This window comes from Balaenoptera acutorostrata, chromosome 9 (genome assembly GCF_949987535.1).
Source record: "Balaenoptera acutorostrata chromosome 9, mBalAcu1.1, whole genome shotgun sequence".
Classification (NCBI taxonomy): domain Eukaryota; kingdom Metazoa; phylum Chordata; class Mammalia; order Artiodactyla; family Balaenopteridae; genus Balaenoptera; species Balaenoptera acutorostrata.
Window position 1 is genome coordinate 24,343,571 of NC_080072.1, and position 20,439 is coordinate 24,364,009.

At 39.5% G+C, this 20,439-nt stretch overlaps 1 protein-coding gene across 3 annotated transcripts in view; it reads right to left on the reverse strand.

Moving 5' to 3' along the window:
* Positions 1 to 20,439, reverse strand: part of TRIM44 (tripartite motif containing 44) — a 109,729-nt gene that overhangs the window by 56,989 nt on the left and 32,301 nt on the right. For all 3 annotated transcript variants that reach the window (XM_057552502.1, XM_057552501.1, XM_057552500.1), the window contains exon 3: positions 2,832 to 3,071. In XM_057552502.1, coding sequence (XP_057408485.1) covers positions 2,832 to 3,071 — 240 coding nt within the window. The remainder of the gene's footprint in view (positions 1 to 2,831; positions 3,072 to 20,439) is intronic.

Below are 20,439 nucleotides of genomic sequence, written 5' to 3' on the forward strand. Positions count from 1 at the left end.
ACCCAGGCCAGGATACACAGGAAGCAAGAAAACGCCCCCCAGGGCACTCATTGCTGTGTGGCTCCTCATATCCCAAGGTCCCTGGTCAGTCTGCCATCTTTCCTCCACTTTTGAGAGTCTTCTGGTAGGTGACTTAGTATTTTGTCCACAATTTTTTACTGTGATTAATGGAAGGAGTAAAATGAAATGCATTTACTCCATCTTGTTCAGAACCAGAAGATGCAATTTGTTTTCAAATGCAAAGATAAGATGCATTGAGGAGTAGAAGGTTGGAAGATGGCTATATATATAAAATGAATCAGTATAGTAAATTGTTAATGGCAGAATCTTGGTGCAGGTATATGGGTGTAATCTGTAAAAAATCCTTTCAACTTTGCTGTACATTTGAAAATTTTCACAATAAAATCTTGGGGGGGGGGATCTTTTGATTAAATTAAAAATACAGGTAATTTAAACAAATCTATACCATGCAAGGAGGAGAAAAGAACTCTGTTGAGGGCTTCCCTGGTGGCACAGTGGTTAAGAATCCACCCGCCAATGCAGGGGACATGGGTTCGAGCCCTGGTCCGGGAAGATCCCACATGCCACGGAGCAACTAAGCCCGTGCACCACAACTACTGAGCCTGCGCTCTAGAGCCCATGAGCCACAACTCCTGAGCCCATGTGCCACAACTACTGAAGCCCACGTGCAGCAACGAAGACCCAACACAGCCAAAGATAAATAAATAAATTAATTAAAAAAAAAAAAAAAAAAGAACTCTGTTGAGTGAAAGAGAGGTACTGGAAATTTGCTCTGATCAATAAGTTACCAGATTAGCTGGAACGAGAGGCTATTAGATAATAACAGCTCTGTGTAAAAGCTCTAGCCAGATGTATGCTACTTCTCATTGTTAATAGCTTATTTTGTCCATTGCCTGGTACTTAGGCCTTGTCATCTTTATATCCCTGAGAGTAATTCCATCAGAGTTAACAAGGATAGTGCAGTTGAGTCACTGAAGTACTTAAAGGACAGTTAATGTTGGGGAGGGACTAAATTCATTATTTGAAATGAAAATAAAAGAGAGGGAGATGTCTTTAAAAATGAAATCTTTATTTTTGAAAAAACAACCTAATCAACACACAGAATAAATATGGAAGGTCCAATCTGAGGGGAATTGGGGACAGAGTTATGCCAATGATCCCTTGAGTTAAGGCTGAACTTTTTAAGACACAAAATCTACTCCAATATTAAATAAAAATTTTTAAATTAATTAATTAATTTTAAAAAAAGACACAAAGTGACCACCTCCACAGAGTAAAAGGTCTTAGGAATGCAAGACTGTCTAGGGCACTGATTATCCTTATTCCTCCCACAGATATAAACGGGATGTTTGGCATACAGCTCATAGTAGGGAAAAAGCACAGGCATGGGAACAGGATGGACTGGATCCTGGCTCTCTTTTCTGCTAACTAAATGACACTGAGTCAATGTCTGCAGTTCTCGGCATCTCAATAGCCCATCTGAAAAATGGAGACAATGAATGCTGAAATAAGGATTAAATGAAATGATAAATATAACATGCTCTCTTGCCTATCTAGAAACGTATTTAGGCACACACTTTGTTAATTCTGAGGAGGATGAAATGAAAAGAACAAGAGCTATTCTATTCCTTTCACACAGTGATGAAAATTAATCAAGAACCCTGGATGAGTGAAGCAGGTAACTGTCCAGTGGTCTCTTACATTCCTGTCAGGACAGCACAGACAGTACCTGCCTCCTGGATCATAGCGTGGCTCTTCTGCTGGCTGGTTTATTCTGTGGCTAGGCTTTCCTGGGCCAAGGCAAAACCATTGGTTAAGGCTGAGTTCACTGAATCAGCAGCTGTCCTAGAAACTTCACAGGACTCTCCTACGTTTTCTTCTAGAAGGGCCTACCCTAAACCTATCTGGCATAACCTTGACCAGAATTTTCAACATAATGGTATGAAACCTCATAAACAATAGCTTCTACCCAGTGGCTGAAATATAAGTTATATATATATATATTTTAAAGACAATCAGATGTTTTCATTTATTTATTTATTTATGGCTGTGTTGGGTCTTCGCTTCTGTGAGAGGGCTTTCTCTAGTTGCGGCAAGCGGGGGCCACTCTTCATCGCTGTGCACGGGCCTCTCACTATCGCGGCCTCTCTTGCTGCGGAGCACAGGCTCCAGACGCGCAGGCTCAGTAATTGTGGCTCATGGGCCCAGTTGCTCGGCGGCATGTGGGATCTTCCCAGACCAGGGCTCGAACCCGTGTCCCCCACACTAGCAGGCAGACTCTCAACCACTGCGCCACCAGGGAAGCCCCCTCATGCCTCTCTTAATCTAACAGTCATGCCCCCAATTTATGCAGTTAGCTCCATATAAAAACCAGCCTGAGGCACCTTTTTACTATTCACAGAATCAGTCCAAAATCTTTTATTTTGGCCTGCTTTATGCTCCACTTCCTGACTCTCACTCAGCCCATATTTATAGGCTCATTTCACAACTTGGGATCTGTCAATTGCCCTCTTCTCCGGCTGTGATTTCTGGCTTCCCTCATTAACTGTGAATAGTATTTGCCCCACTGACTATACTCCTTTAAGTCATGGTGTACAAATATTCTGCTAGGCCTAGTTGTTGAGCACAGGGCCTAGCAGCCAATACTTCCAGACTGGTTTACACACCGATCTAAACACTGATACTCTATCTAAGCTTTCAATCTATTCATGTTTAGGGGCCAAAAGGGGGAATTTCCAGGATTAACAAACATGGCAGTCAGCTTCTGCCTATTTCTTGTGCTACTAATTATTATAGGCATTCTCCTTTACCTCTGCCTTTGGCTCAGCTGATTCATTAGAGGTATCAAGTTGTTCCTTGGCTTGGGCCATCTGAGTCATCAATCTATCCATATGGGACTGGATGTCTGCCAGTATCTCAGTCACATGAGCCGTGGCCATTGCTTCCTGGATGTCCACTAAATGAAGGGCCTTCTGCTCCTCATCAGCAATCACTTTTTGAACTTTCTTAAATTCCTGCTGTATAAACACCTTCATCTGGTCCCGGGTTACCTGCAGAAAACAGACAAGAATAAGTTGGACACACAAAGAAATGGAAGAGTAGAGCTATTATTGTAAGTGCCAGGCAGACCTGGCCAAAACACACACAAACCATGGGTCCTAAGTGATCCTGAAGTTTTGGGAATATCCTCTGAACAATGCTCCTCTAATATCATTGATGAATTTCCTGCTAATCTTTCTTGACTATTTCATTCTTTAGGAAGTAATTCCTTATCCTTCCTTTTTACTTTTTCCTTTATTTATTTTTTAAAATTTTTAAGTTTTATTTTATTTATTTTTTATACAGCAGGTTCTTATGTCATCCATTTTATCCACATCAGTGTATACATGTCAATCCCAATCTCCCAACTCATCACACCGCCCCCACCCCCCCGCCGCTTTCCCCCCTTGGTGTCTATACATTTGTTCTCTACATCTGTGTCTCTATTTCTGCCCTGCAAACCGGTTCATCTGTACCATTTTTCTAGGTTCCACATATATGCGTTAATATACGATATTTGTTTTTCTCTTTTGGACTTACTTCACTCTGTATGACAGTCTCTAGATCCATCCACATCTCAACAAATGACCCAATTTCGTTCTTTTTATGGCTGAGTAATATTTCATTGTATATATGTACCACATCTTCTTTAGCCATTCGTCTGTTGATGGGCATTTAGATTGCTTCCATGACCTGGCTATTGTAAATAGTGCTGCTATGAACATTGGGGTGCATGTGTCTTTTTGAATTATGGTTTTCTCTGGGTATATGCCCAGTAGTGGGATTGCTGGATCATATGGTAATTCTATTTTTAGTTTTTAAGGAACCTCCATACTGTTCTCCATAGTGGCTCTATCAATTTACATTCCCACCAACAGTGCAAGAGGGTTCCCTTTTCTCCACACCCTCTCCAGCATTTGTTGTTTGTAGATTTTCTGATGATGCCCATTCTAACTGGTGTGAGGTGATACCTCATTGTAGTTTTCATGTGCATTTCTCTAATAATTAGCAATGTTGAGCAGCTTTTCATGTGCTACTTGGCCATCTGTATGTCTTCTTTGGAGAAATGTCTATTTAGGTCTTCTGCCCATTTTTGGATTGGGTTTTTTTTTTTAATATTGAGCTGCATGAGCTGTTTATATATTTTGGAGATTAATCCTTTGTCTCTTTGTTGATTCATTTTCAAATATTTTCTCCCATTCTGAGGGTTGTCTTTTCGTCTTGTTTATGGTTTCCTATGCTGTGCAAAAGCTTTGAAGTTTCATCAGGTCCCATTTGTTTATTTTTGTTTTTATTTTCATTACTCTAGGAGGTGAATCAAAAAAGATCTTGCTGTGGTTTATGTCAAAGAGTGTTCTTCCTATGTTTTCCTCTAAGAGTTTTATAGTGTCCGGTCTTACAGTTAGGTCTCTAATCCATTTTGAGTTTATTTTTGTGTATGGTGTTAGGGAGTGTTCTAATTTCATTCTTTTACATCCAGTTTTCCCAGCACCACTTCTTTTTTAAAAATTTATTTATTTATTTATTTATTTTTGGCTGTGTTGGGTCTTCGTTTCTGTGCGAGGGCTTTCTCTAGTTGCGGCGAGCAGGGGCCACTTTTCATCGCGCTGCGCGGACCTCTCACTATCGCAGCCTCTCTTGTTGTGGAGCGCAGGCTCCAGACGCGCAGGCTCAGTACCTGTGGCTCACGGGCCTAGTTGTTCCGTGGCATGTGAGATCTTCCCAGACCAGGGCTCGAACCTGTGTCCCCTGCATTGGCAGGCAGATTCTCAACCACTGCACCACCAGGGAAGCTCATCAGCACCACTTCTTGAAGAGACTGTCTTTTCTCCATTGTATATCCTTGCCTCCTTTGTAGTAAGATTAGTTGACCATAGGCGCGTGGGTTTATCTCTGGGCTTTCTATCTTCTTCCATTGATCTATGTTTCTGTTTTTGTGCCAGCACCATATTGTCTTGATTACTGTAGCTTTATAGTATAGTCTGAAGTCAGGGAGTCTGATTCCTCCAGCTCTGTTTTTTTCCCTCAAGACTGCTTTGGCTATTTGGGGTCTTTTGTGTCTCCATACAAATTTTAAGATTTTTTTGTTCTAGTTCCATAAAAAATGGCATTGGTAATTTGATAGGGATTGCATTGAATCTGTAGATTGCTTTGGGTAGTACAGTCATTTTCACAATATCGATTCTTCCAATCCAAGAACATGGTATATCTCTCCATCTGTTGGTATCATCTTTAATTTCTTCCATCAGTGTCTTATAGTTTTCTGTATACAGGTCTTTTGTCTCCTTAGGTAGGTTTATTCCTAGGTATTTCATTCTTTTTGTTGCAGTGGTAAATGGGAGTGTTTCCTTAATTTCTCTTTCAGATTTTTCATCATTAGTGTATAGGAATGCAAGAGATGTCTGTGCATTAATTTTGTATCCTACAACTTTACCAAATTCATCGATTAGCTGTAGTAGTTTTCTGGTGTCATCTTTAGGATTCTCTATGTATAGTATCCTGTCATCTGCAAACAGTGACAGTTTTACTTCTTCTTTTCCAATTTGTATTCCTTCTATTTCTTTTCCTTCTCTGATTGCCATGGCTAGGACTTCCAAAACTATGTTGAATAATAGTGGTGAGAGTGGACATCCTTGTCTTGTTCCTGATCTTAGAGGAAATGCTTTCAGTTCTTCACCATTGAGAATGATGTTTGCTGTGGGTTTGTCATATGTGGCCTTTATTATGCTGAAGTACTTTCCCTCTATGCCCACTTTCTGGAGAGTTTTTATCATAAATGGGGGTTGAATTCTGTCGAAAGCTTTTCCTGCATCTATTGAGATGATCATATGGTTTTTATTCATTTTGTTAGTATGGTGTATCACATTGATTGATTTGCGTATATTGAAGAATCCTTGCATCCCTGGGATAAATCCCACTTGATCATGGTGTACGATCCTTTTAATGTGTTGTTGGATTCTGTTTGCTAGTATTTTGTTGAGGATTTTTGCATCTATATTCATCAGTGATATTGGTCTGTAATTTTCTTTTTTTGTAGTATCTTTGTCTGGTTTTCTTATTAGGGTGATGGTGGCCTCATAGAATGAGTTTGGGAGTGTTCCTTCCTCTGCAATTCTTTGGAAGAGTTTGAGAAGGATGGGTGTTAGCTCTTCTCTAAATGTTCGATAGAATTCACCTGTGAAGCCATCTGGTCCTGGACTTTTGTTTGCTGGAAGATTTTTAATCACAGTTTCAATTTCATTACTTCTGATTGATCTGTTCATATTTTCTATTTCTTCCTGGTTCAGTCTTGAAAGGTTATACCTTTCTAAGAACTTGTCCATTTCTTCCAGGTTGTCCATTTTATTGGCATAGAGTTGCTTGTAGTAGTCTCTTAGGATGCTTTGTATTTCTGCGGTGTCTGTTGTAACTTCTCCTTTTTCATTTCTAATTTTATTGATTTGAGTCCTCTCCCTCTTTTTCTTGATGAGTCTGGTTAATAGTTCATCAATTTTGTTTATCTTCTCAAAGAACCAGCTTTTAGTTTTATTGATCTTTGCTATTGTTTTCTTTGTTTCTATTTCATTTATTTCTGTTCTGATCTTTATGATTTCTCTCCTTCTGCTAACTTTGGGTTTTATTTGTTCTTCTTTCTCTAGTTCCTTTAGGTGTAACGTTAGATTGTTTATGTGAGATTTTTCTTGTTTCTTGAGGTAGACTTGTATAGCTATAAAATTCCCTCTTAGAACTGCTTTTGCTGCATCCCATAGGTTTTGGATCGTCGTGTTTTCATTGTCATTTGTCTCTAGGTATATTTTGATTTCCTCTTTGATTTTTTCAGTGATCTCTTGGTTATTTAGTAACGTATTGCTAAGCCTCCATGTGTTTGTGTTTTTTATGTTTTTTTCCCTGTAATTCATTTCTAATCGTGTAGCGTTGTGGTCAGAAAAGATGCTTGATATGAGTTCAATTTTCTTAAATTTCCTGAGGCTTCATTTGTGACCCAAGATGTGATCTATCCTGGAGAATGTTCCATGCACACTTGACAAGAAAGTATAATCTGCTGTTTTTGGATGGAATGTCCTATAAATATCAATTAAACCTATCTGGTCTATTGTGTCATTTAAAGCTTCTGTTTCCTTTTTTATTTTCATTTTGGATGATCTGTCCATTGGTGTAAGTGAGGTGTTAAAGTCCCCCACTATTATTGTGTTACTGTCGATTTCCTCTTTTATAGCTGTTAGCAGTTGCCTTATGTATTGAGGTGCTCCTATGTTGGGTGCATATATATTTATAATTGTTATATCTTCTTCTTGGATTGATCCCTTGATCATTATGTAGTGTCCTTCCTTGTCTCTTGTAACATTCTTTATTTTAAAGTCTATTTTATCTGATATGAGTATTGCTACTCCAGCTTTCTTTTGATTTCCATTGGCATGGAATATCTTTTTCCATCCCCTCACTTTCAGTCTGAATGTGTCCGTAGGTCTGAAGTGGGTCTCTTGTAAACAGCATATATATGGGTCTTGTTTTTGTATCCATTCAGCAAGCCTGTGTCTTTTGGTTGGAGCATTTAATCCATTCACGTTTAAGGTAATTATCGATATGTATGTTCCTATGACCATTTTCTTAATTGTTTTGGGTTTGTTTTTGTAGGTCCTTTTCTTCTCTTGTGTATCCCACTTAAAGAATTTCCTTTAGCATTTGTTGTAGAGCTGGTTTGGTGGTGCTGAATTCTCTTAGCTTTTGCTTGTCTGTAAAGCTTTTGATTTCTCCGTGGAATCTGAATGAGATCCTTGCCGGGTAGAGTAATCTTGGTTGCAGGTTCTGACCTTTCATCACTTTAAGTACATCATGCCACTCCCTTCTGGCTTGCAGAGTTTCTGCTGAGAAATCAGCTGTTAACCTTATGGGAGTTCCCTTGTATGTTATTTGTCATTTTTCCCTTGCTGCTTTTAATAATTTTTCTTTGTCTTTAATTTTTGCCAATTTGATTACTATGTGTCTCGGAGTGTTTCTCCTTGGGTATATCCTGTATGGGACTCGCTGCGCTTCCTGCACTTGGGTGGCTATTTCCTTTCCCATGTTAGGGAAGTTTTCAACTATAATCTCTTCAAATATTTTCTCAGGTCCTTTCTCTCTCTCTTCTCCTTCTGGGACCCCTATGATGCGAATGTTGTCGCACTTAATGTTGTCCCAGAGGTCTCTTAGGCTGTCTTCATTTCTTTTCATTCTTTTTTCTTTATTCTGTTCCGCAGCAGTGAATTCCACCATTCTGTCTTCCAGGTCACTTATCCGTTCTGCCTCAGTTATTCTGCTATTGATTCCTTCTAGTGTAGTTTTCATTTCAGTTATTGTATAGTTCATCTCTCTGTTTGTTCTTTAATTCTTCTATGTCTTTGTTAAACATTTCTTGCATCTTCTCGATCTTTGCCTCCATTGTTTTCCCGAGGTCCTGGATCATCTTCACTATCATTATTCTGAATTCTTTTTCTGGAAGGTTGCCTATCTCCACTTCATTTAGTTGTTTTTCTGGGGTTTTATCTTGTTCTTTCCTCTGGTACATAGCCCTCTGTCTTTTCATCTTGTCTTTCTGTGAATGTGGTTTTTGTTCCACAGGCTGCAGGATTGTAGTTCTTATTGCTTCTGCTGTCTGCCCTCTGGTGAATGAGGCTATCTAAGAGGCTTATGCAAGTTTCCTGATGGGAGCGATGGGTGGTGGGTAGAGCTGACTGTTGCTCTGGTGGGCAGAGCTCAGTAAAGCTTTAATCCACTTGACTGTTGATGGGTGGGGCTGGGTTCCCTCCCTGTTGGTTGCTTGGCCTGAGGCAACCCAACACTGGAGCCTACCTGGGCTCTTTGGTGGGGCTAATGGCAGACTCTGGGAGGGCTCACGCCAAGAAGTACTTCCCAGAACTTCTGCTGCCAGTGTCCTTGTCCCCACTGTGAGCCACAGCCACCCCCCGCCTCTGCAGGAGACCCCCCCAACACTAGCAGGTAGGTCTGGTTCAGTCTCTCCTGTGGTCACTGCTCCTTCCCCTGGGTCCTGATGCACACACTACTTTGTGTGTGCCCTCCAAGAGTGGAGTCTCTGTTTCCCTCAGCTCTGTCAAAGTCCTGCAATCAAATCCCAGTAGCCTTCAAAGTCTGATTCTCTATGAATTCCTCCTCCTGTTGACGGACCCCCAGGTTGGGAAGCCTGACGTGGGGCTCAGAACCTTCACTCCAGTGGGTGGACGTCTGTGGTATAAGTGTTCTCCAGTCTGTGAGTCACCCACCCAGCAGTTATGGGATTTGATTTTACTGTGATTGCACCCCTCCTACCATCTCATTGTGGCTTTTCCTTTGTCTTTGGATGTGGGGTATCTTTTTTGGTGAGTTCCAGTGTCTTCCCGTCGATGATTGTCCAGCAGCTAGCTGTGATTCTGGTGTTCCCGCAAGAAGGAGTGAGAGCACGTCCTTCTACTCTGCCATCTTGGTTCCAATCTCTCCTTTGTTTATTTTTATACCAGTAATATGTGATTACTTTTTAAAAATTTAATAGATGGGTGTATATCAAAAAAAAAAAAAAAGAAATTCCTCTTCTCTCTCTATCCCAATAGCATTTTCCTCCTCAGAGGATAATTACTGTTAACAGTTTGATACATGCCCTTCCAGCCATTTTTCTATTTTAGTTATATATCAATTCATATACAGGCATACCTTGGAGACACTGAGGGTTCTGTTCTAGACCACCACGGTAAAATGAATATTATAATAAACAGAGGCACACAAGTTTTCTGGTTTCCCAGTACATATAAAAGTTATGTTTATACTATACTGTAGTCTATTAAGTATGTAATAGCATTATGTCTACAAAAATGTACATACCTTAATTAAAAAATACTTCATTGTTAAAAAATTCTAACCATCATTTGAGCCTTCAGCGAGTCATAATCTTTTTGCAATGGTAACATCAAGATCACTGATCACAGATTAACATAACAAATACAATACTAATGAAAAAGTTTGAAATACTACAAGAATTACCAAAATGTGACACAGGGACACGAAGTGAGCAAATGCTATTAGAAAAATAGCACTGCTCGATGTAGGGTTGCTACAAACCTTCAATTTGTAAGACACAGTATCTGCAAGGCACAATAAAGTGAAGCACAGTAAAACAAGGTATACCTGTATGTATACAGACAATTATGTTGTTTTTATGTAAATGGATCATGGTGAACATATGGTTCTGTGTCTTGCTTTTCTACTTAAAATATGTTAGTACATACAGAGCAACTTCATTCATTGCATTATTTTTAATCTCTGTATGATACAGGTATATACAGATATGGATATTTATATATAGAGAGAAAAGGATAAATATATCAATTAAATACTTCCCTTCTTAATGGAAATACAGGATATTTCCAAATTTTTGCTTCTATGAACAATACAGCAATGAACATCCTTGGCTATACCTCTTAATATCTGTATATGAATTTCTTTAGAAACCTTTGGAGTCACTGAATTAATTTATATATATTCTAAAAGTACTGACTGATACTGCCAAACTGCCCTCCAAAAAAGATGCACCAATTACATTCCCACAACAATGTGTAAAAGTAAGCATTTTCCTACACCTTTACTGATATTGGATATTATCAAGTCTTTAAATCTTTACTCTCTGATGGGTGAAAATATATTACTGTTTTATTTTGCAACAACAACTATGCAGAATAATTAACATATGACTCTAGGCTGTATTTGGCTAGGGCGTAAGGCAAACAAAATGAGAAACTACCAAAATAAGAACTTCTAAACTCCACATGTTGCCAATAACTACACTTATTAATGTTTCCTCATAACCATGTTTATTTTATGAGTACTTTTAAACAACTATGCATATTGAGTAGCTGACGTAGGAAACAGGAAAGAGGTAGAACAGTAGACCAAAGGACAAAAGCCAACAGAGAATTTTAGAGCTAAAAGAGAAAGTAGTTGTCATCTAAGTGAACCCCTTTCATTCACAGATAAGGAAACAGACCCAGCTGCAATCTTTTAGGAGACACAAAGTTCTCCAATCTTCTTGCTCCCAGTCTGGTGCTCTGTTCACTGTAACAGTCTGACAGAAGAGAAGTCTAACTGGGAAAACCTAAAAAGGAGATTGAGAAAGAGAAAAGACTAAAGCAGAGGGTAAGATGAGGCCATTTTTTATTAGCCTCTTAAAAATTGAAATAGGCTTGATATTTCAAGCATCTTTTGTAACACTGCCATAAAAACGTCAATGCAAAATAAGGTCTGTAGGACATGTATCCATTCACATATCAAGTGACTAAGTGACATAAGCCTTCATGAACTCATATACTCTTTGCAGGTACTCTCCCTGGTGCTAAAGAAAAGGGGAGGGGGAGTGTTAAATGTTATTAATGTCCCAGCAAGTCCTTTATCAGATTGAGAACTGTGATTTGTGTTTATTTATATAATTCCTTTTTATTTTTAGTGTGTATATTTCAAGGCTGTTATGCTTTATGGTGATCATTTATCAGTGGACCTGGATCTCTACCCATGAAATAAATCTGGTCTTATAAGACCTAGGAACTTCTCTTAGAGACTAAACCTAGGAAGTTTTAGCTAAGGGATGAACTTTTCTGAATTCCTAAGAAAAGCTCTTCCAAGTGACTAAAAATGGACAGCATAATAAAAACTGACTCACAACCTATTTTACTAGACATCACATACACATGCGATTTGAAGTTAGGAAGCTGACATTACAGTCAGGAAAGGTGGGGACTACACTGCAGTAGGTAAATAAATCATGGTTTTTAAAAATTAAATTCTCTATTTCCCTTTACCTTACACAGGTTTTTCAACCTTTATTTTATGCAATTTATTTTTATACACATCAGGCCACAAATGAGAATTGAAAGCAGAATAATTTACTCTATAAAAATTTCATGCTGCCTTCTCACTCCAGTTCTCTACTAATCAATCAACAGACAGGTATTCTCCAACCTAGTTCAAAATGGCAAGAACAAATTCTGGGTCACAGCATTTATTTAAATCCAGAGCCCAAAGGAGAGACACCCTGGGGGATTAGGCAAGTGGTACGTTGAGTACTCTGGAGAAAGGGCTCCTACCAATGGCAGGAATGAAACAGCTTACAAAACTCCCTTTCAGGTTCCATTTCACCTCATCATTAAAACTCCATCCTGCTATAAACTTCAGAGTTCTCCAGGAGCAGCAGGCCCTTTGCATCCGCACCTGCTAGTTGGGAGCCACTGACATCATCTGACTAGGTTTCCTAGAACTTCTTCAGTCTCTATGCTACAGCTCCCCAAAGCTGAGCGTGACAGTCCCATACTCTTGACTATACCACACACAAGTTATGTCCACAGAGAAAATTCTTCACAAGCAGAGAAGAGAGAAGGCTGGATATATCACAGAATGATAAAACTGGTGCTGTAAAAGGTTCCTTTTTTTAAATAGGATCTACTAGTAATTGTCAAATCTTTTTAAAGCCACAGAACTTCCCTTGCCCCAAACAAAGTCTTAATGTAGAACCCCAGAGTATAATAGAACCAAAAGTAAAACCACTCTGGTTAAAAGAAGAATCTCCCCTTCCTCCCTGAAGTACTTCCTAGGGCACTGGTAGTGCTCTCCAGGAAAACTGCACCTGAGGGACCTGGGTCCTCCACACCAGGGGTCCCCAGACCCCCAGTTAGGAACCGGGTTGCACAGCAGGAGGTGAGCGGTGGGCAGGTGAGCAAGCAAAGCTTCATCTGTATTTACAGCCACTCCCCATTGCCCGCATTACTGCCTCAGCTCCGCCTCCTGTCAGATCAGCGGCGGCATTAGATTCTCATGGGAGCGCGAACCCTACTGTGAACTCTGTGTGTGAGGGATCTGGGTTGTGAGCTCCTTATGAGAATCTAATGCCTGATGATCTGAGGTGGAGCTGAGGTGGGGATGCCAGCCCCGGGGAGTGGCTGCAAATACAGATTATCATTAGCAGAGAGGTCTGACTGCACAGAGACCATAATAAATCAATTGCTTGCAGACTCATATCAAAACCCTATCAGTGAGTGGCAAGTGAAAACAAGCTCAGGGCTCCCACTGATTCTGCATTATGGTGAGTTGTATAATTATTTCATTATATATTACCATGTAATAATAATAGAAATAAAGTGCACAATAAATGTAATGTGCTTGAATCATCCTGAAACCATTCCCCCCTCACCAGTCCGTGGAAAAATTGTCTTCCACGAAACTGCTCCCTGGTGCCAAAAAGGTTGGGGACCGCTGCTCTACACAAACAAAACTGTAAAAAGAGTTTGTTCTCTTTGGTCAATTGACTGGTCCCTATGTTGTTGTTAAAACTTTAAAGCCCTAGGTTGTAAGCAAGTTGACATATCTTCGTTACGGTTGCATTAGGTGAAAAGCAGCTATTACTTAAATATAGCATTTTCTAAAATTACTTAAACACAGCATTGTAATTTGAAAAAATAAGCAGCTTATTTGTGAATCGTCAGAACTAACTAGTGAGCATCTGATAGTTCTTACTAGGGCTGAGTCCAACTTTACAGGTTGAAAAAAAAAGGTCCCAGAGAGGTACAGTAACAATGTATGGTTTAGAAACCAACTTTCCTCTGGTCTAGTCAGTGTACTTCCTGCTGTAACACATTGCCTCTAATGATCCCTTTCTGCCTGCTTCAGGTTCTTCATATTTATTTCTTCTTAACTGAGATATTTCTTCAGTTAACAGGTTGCTTCTGTTGTTATCCCCACTAGGATACTGTTACCCCAAAGTGAATCTTGGGATAAAGGATATACATTTGAAGAGTTAAGTCTCATTCCATGGTACTTTCTATATGCTCTTATAGTTAATATTTCTAAGCTAGACCAGACCCAAGAGGCATGCAGACTGGCACTTTATATTAACACACACATAATTAAACACATAAAACCTTGAATTAAGAGCTTGTACTTAAAAAACACCAGCATTCAATGTGTTTGACATGGGCTGGAAGCCATTACGTCCTAGCTAGCTGGCCCGTAGGAAACCAAGGTTTTATTTACATTTTTATTATAGGCAGATTATAAAAACAACAAGCATAGTAGCTAGAAAGCATGATGGCTTAAGAAAGATTTGTTCCAGAAAAGCATTGCTGAGATGAACTGAGAAAGATGCAACAGGGTCAGGAGCAGGAAGCTACACAAAGGAAAAGCATCTGAGTCTACAATGATGGAAGCTTTCAGAAATACTTGTTCTCTTAGCCAAATTTCCTGCAAGTAACTTTAAAGGAGCCCATTCCAAAAATGACTAAAAAAATTGTGAAGTGCATGAAATAGAGTGTGAAGATGCTAAATACCTCCCTAAAGGTGAAAAAGTCCGTTTTTACTACCCTTTTCCTCTTCTGAATGGCTACTATTCTAAAAGAGTATAATAAAAAAGCAGAAAATGGAACTTTTTCAATGCTGCAATCTGTCCTCACTCCCACAGCATGCCACCCTCTCAGCATGCCAGTGTCCATGGAAACTTCCAGGTAGGAAATCTCAAAGTTAAGCCTTCTGTATAGCCTGGGATTTATTCTGGCATTTTACCTCGAGAGAGCTCCTTGCAAACCTCTGCCAGGCTCCAGTGAGGGCAGACAAGGGAAGAGCTTCATCAACAAGTAGGACAGAGTCCTTTTTCAGTGGATGGCTGGATCTCCCATTTCCTGTGTCTTTTGTCTATGAGTGGAAGAGCCACTGTTTGTGAATAAGACAACTGTCCACTCCTAAGGCTTGGAAAATTGTCCAACAGGCTAGAAACACAACAGATAAGACCTATGAAAAAAACAAAAACTATGAACTACATTCTATTACCAACATTCTGAGGGATGGCAAACATTTTCCTGACAACGTGGTTAGAAGCCTGGATTGCTTGGATTTTACAATGGGGTGTTGAGAAGGGTAGAGAAAAGGTTATTAAAATGAACATTTAATCTCTTTCCAAACCATTTTTCTCATCTTCATCAGCAGCCTCTAGACAAAAGCAGTCATTTGTATCTTCTTTACCTCCTTTCCTCATTTGGTTAAGAGTACCATGGGATCTCTACCTCAGTTATCACTTAGTTACTTCAAGTATCCACTCAGTGAAGTAATATGATATTTACTGCTGCTGTTATTATTATTTGTATTATAAAAGACTATAAGAAATATACCAAAATGTTGGAGAGTGGTTATCTCTGAGTGCTGGAATTAGGGTACTTTTCTTTTTTTTACTTTTCAGTCCAAATTTTCTACAATAATGTGTAACACTTATCTTTTCTTGAAGAGTAATTTTTTAAAAGAAATATGGCTCAAAAAGAAGTTAAGTCCTCAGTAAGATATTAGCAAATCGAATCCAACAATGTATAAAAGGAATTATATACCACGACTAAGTGGTATTTATCCTGGGTATGCAAGGCTGGTTCAACATTTGAAAACCAGTTCATATGATCTACCATCAACAGGCTAACGAAGAAAAATCACATGATCATATCAGTAGATGCAAAAAAAGCTCCTGACAAACTCTAATGTCCATTTATGGTAAAAACCATCAGCAAACTAGGAACAGAGAACTTTCTCAACTTCATAAAAAATATACAAAAAATCTACAGCTAGCATCATACTTAATGGTGAGAAACTAGACTTTTCCTGCTAAGATCAAAAACAAGGTAAGGATGTTTCCTCTCACTACTCCTTTTCAAAAGACAAAAGGAAATAAAAGGTTTACAGGCTGAGAAGGTAGAAATAAAACAGCCTTTGTTCACAACTGACATGATCATCTGTGTAGAAAATCCAAAAGAATCATCAAAAAAAGCTCCTGGAACTAATAAGCAGTTATAACAAAGTTGCCAGATACAGCTAATCTATAAAAGTCAATCACTTCCCTGTATACACCATCAGTGAACAAATGGAATTTGAATTTAAAAACAAAATACCATTTATATTAGTATCCCAAAAATGAAATACTTAGGTATAAATCGAACAAAATATGTACAAAATCTATATGAGGAAAACTAAAATGAAAGAAATCAAAGGAGAAAAAAAAATGTAAAGACAGTCCATGTTCATAGACAGGAAGACTGAAAATTGTCAAGATGTCAGTTCTTCCCAACTTGATCTATGAATTCAATGCAGTCCCAATCAAAATCCCGGCAAGTTTTTTTATGGATATTAACAAACTGATTCTAAAGTTTACATGGAGAGGTAAAAGCCCCATAATAGTCAATACAATATCGAAGAAGAAGAACAAAGTCAGAAGACTGACACTACTCAACTTCAAGACTTACTATAAAACTACAGTAATCAAGACAGTGTGGTACTGCTGAAAGAACAAGCAAATATATCAGTGAAACAGAACAGAGTCCATGAATAGATCCACATAAATACAATCAGCTGATCTTGAACAAAGGAGCACAGGCAATACAAATGGAGAAAACACAGTCTTTTTAACAAATGATGCTGAAACAACTGGACGTCCACATGCAAAAAAAAAAAAAAAAAAGAATCTAGCCAGGGATCTTATATCTTTCACAAAAATTAATTCAAAATAATCATGGACCTAAATGTAAAATGCAAAACTATAAAACTCCTAGAAGATAACATAGATGACCTTGGGTATGGTGATGACTTTTTAGATACAATTCCAAAGGCACTATCCATGAAAGAAATAACTGATAAGCTGGACTTCATTAAAATTAAAAAACTTGTTCTCTGAGAAAGACACTTAAGAGAATGAGAAGGCAAGACACAGATTGGAAGAAAACACACCTGATAAAGGACTGTTATCAACATATACAAAGAACTCTTAAAGCTCAACGATAAGAAACAACCCAATTAAGAAATGAGCCAATGACCTGAACAGACATCTCATCAAAGAAGATATACAGGTGACAAATAAGCATTGGAAAGATTCTCAACATGATATGTCATTAGGGAAATGCAAATTAAAACAACACTGAGATACCACTACACACCTATTAGAATGGCCAAAATCTGAACAATCACAACACCAAATGCTGATGAGGATGTAGAGCAAGAACTCCCATTCACTGCTGATGAGAATGCAAAATGGTACAGCCACTTTGGAAGACAGTTTGGCAATTTCTTAGAAAACTACATACGCTTACCATGGGATCCAGCAATTACGCTCCTTGCTATTTACCCAAAGGAGTTGAACACTTAGGTCCACACAAAAACCTGCACATGGATGTTTACAGCTTTATTCACAATTGCCAAAACTTGGAAGCAACCAACATGTCTTTAAGTAGGTAAATGGATGAATAAACTGTGATACATTCAGACAATGGAATATTATTCAGTGTAAAAAAAGAGCTATCAAGCCATGAAAAGACATGGAAGAAGATTAAATGCATATGACTCAATTAAAGAATTCAACCTGAAAAGGCTACACACTGTATGATTCCAACTGTATGAAATTCTAGAAAAGGCTATGGAGACAGTAATAAGATCAGTGGATGTCAGAGGTTTGGGGAGAGAGAAGGATGAACAGGCAGAACACAGAGGATTCTTAGGGCAGTGAAAATACTCTGTATGATACTGTAGTGGTAGATAATATGTCATTGTGCATTTTTCCAAACCCATAGAATGTACAACACCAAGAGTGAATCCTAATGTAAACTATGGACTTTGGGTAATAATGATGCAGGTTCACTGACTGTAACAAATGCACCACTCTGGTGTGGGACACTGATGTTGGAGGCTGTACCTGTGGAGGCAGGGGGCATATGGGAATGCTATTTTTTGCTCAGTTTTGCTGAGAATCTAAAACTATTCTAAGAAATAAAGTCTACTTTTAAAAGTTAATACAATTAAAACAGAAAACTAAATAGCCACTGAAGTGGAGCCTAGAGAAGGTCTGGGGGTGGGCTGAGCATCCAAAGGGCCAGGCAGGACAATTCTTCTGCTTGAACCTTAGTCTCAAACATGTCAACATTTTATTCTTTGCCTTCCCAGTAAATACTAGACCCTTCCTTCCTAATCTGATTCCCCTTTTCTACCATAAATCAAAGCTTTTTAAAAGTCCTTTTCAACTTAAGTTAAAATAATGGCTTCCACAACAACTAAGCACTTTTAGCATGTGCTGCTCCTGCCATTTGAAGATTCCTCTATGGGACCTTCAGTCATCCTGGGGCTCCTCAGAAGAGCCAGGTTTAGTGTCTGGAAAAACTCTGAAAAAGGTCTAACTGATCCAATGAGTGACCTGAAGTGTGAAGTCATTTACTTTTGAGAAATACCAGGCTCATCAATGACAAACAGACATCATCACAATATACTGGAGAGACATGTGCTTCAAGACCTTGTATAACCACAGCAGCACCGACCCTCATGATACTGCTCTTATCGCAAAGTAGGAGATGGAGTTAGGAGCAAGGCGGGGAGAGACAGAAGGCATGCCTAACTCTCGCCTGGTTCCTGTCACTGGACATTCTCTTGCCTTTTAATCTGCGACAAAGATAGGGTCTTACGAATAATAATGATGAAAATATTAAGAGCGACCACGTGCAGGCAGCATTCCAGGTGCCATCACAGACGTGTTTCTGATTCAATCCTCAGGCAGGCAATACTACTTTCATTTTATGGTAGGGGAACTGAAGCCCACAGTGGTAAAGTCACTGGCCCGGTGCTACGCAGCAGGCAAGCTATGCAGCAAAGATTCACCTCAGGTCAGCCTGCTCCAGGTCAGGGCTCTGACAACCACTCTATCTAGTAACCTCCTCCTGAAAAGGAAACTGAGCCTCTGAGAACCACTATGAGACCTCCAGAAAGCAACTTGGCACAGAAGAGAGCACTCGGAATGGGGAGTCAGAGGCCGTGGATGTTTTCAGAACCAACCAGCTGCGTGACTTTGGACAAGTCACTGAATCTCTCAGGGCCTCAGGTTCTTGAGCTATTAAAAATGAAAAGCTAAACTCAATCTTCCTTTTATCTCTAAAATGATACAGCTGCACAAATTTTATACTCTTGGAACTAATTCACTAATCCAGATGTGCCTCTAATCACACTTGTTGCTAAAACAAGAGGGGGCATCAGGGGACTAGGAATCTGACCTGGAAGTTGTTAGGGTAACACAGTCAAAATAAGAAGTAAAGAAGAATGCAGAATAACCCTTTTCCTATGGCAATGCTGCCTCCTCTCCTACTTTTAACCACCAAGCTTATTTAGAAAGTCACATAAAGCCTGCTGCCCGGTCTCCTCCAGCACTAAAGAGTCTACAAGTCACCAACTCCATTTGCTCTCACTACTGACCTGTCTGTATCATTTAGCACTGCTGATACCCCTCAGTCTTTAATTTCTCTCCTCCCACGGTTTCTAGGACCTTGGACTTCCCCGGCTTTCTGTTTATCAGCTTCATCCCTGCAATTTTACACACACTCTCCAGACAGCTGCGATTGAGACACTCTGAGGGTTTTTCAACCCTGGTACTACTGACGTTTGGGGTCAGTGTTTCTCTGTTGTGGGGAGATGTCCTGTGCACTGTAAAATACGTAGCAGCATCCCTGGCCTCTATGTAGTAGAGACCGTAGCACTGCTCCCCACCCCCAATTACGACAACCAAAAGAGTCTCCAGACATTGTTAAATGGCCTCTGGGGACAAAACTGCTTTCTCTCTATAACCTCCTCCTTAGCAGTTTCATCCCATCTTTGCAATTCAACTACCAGCTCCATGGAGATGGCTCCTAAGCCTGGGTTTTCTCTTGAGGTATCTAATCTCACAATCCCTTTTGATGTGTATCTCCACGTGGATACTTTCCTATTACTTAAACCATCAAGCACCAAACTGAATCCTCTCCCTCCTCCTCATGATTGTCACTGCTACCATTTTGGGCACTCACATATTAGGCACTATTCTAAGCACTTTACTTGTGTTACTTCAATTAATCATCACAATGATACCATGAGGTAGCAATTATTATTATATCAATTTTATAGATGAAGAAACTGAGGTACAGTGGGGATAAGAAACCTGCCCAAATTCACACACATAGTAGGTGGCAAAGTTGGGAGTCTGAACCCACACAGTCTGACTACATAATCTGCCTTCTAACCACAACATTATTCTTTCACATCTTCCCTTCAAACCTTGTCCTGTTCCCCTCTCTCCCTTAACGATACCAAAGTTTAGGCAATCACCCAGGCTCTGAACTCTGGAATCAAGTTTTATTGTCTCCACTAGATAACAGGTGCCCTGGCTTAATACCTGGAGGAGAAATTAAAACATCTCTGCTTAGGGTCTGGCACATGATGGCGGTCACTACCTTCTGACTGAGTGTCAGAAGCCATCCCGCACCTGCCTCTCCACCACAGTCTGGCTGAAGAAGCCTCCCCCTTTACCTGTGAACATCCCTGCTTGCACCCCTTTCCCAC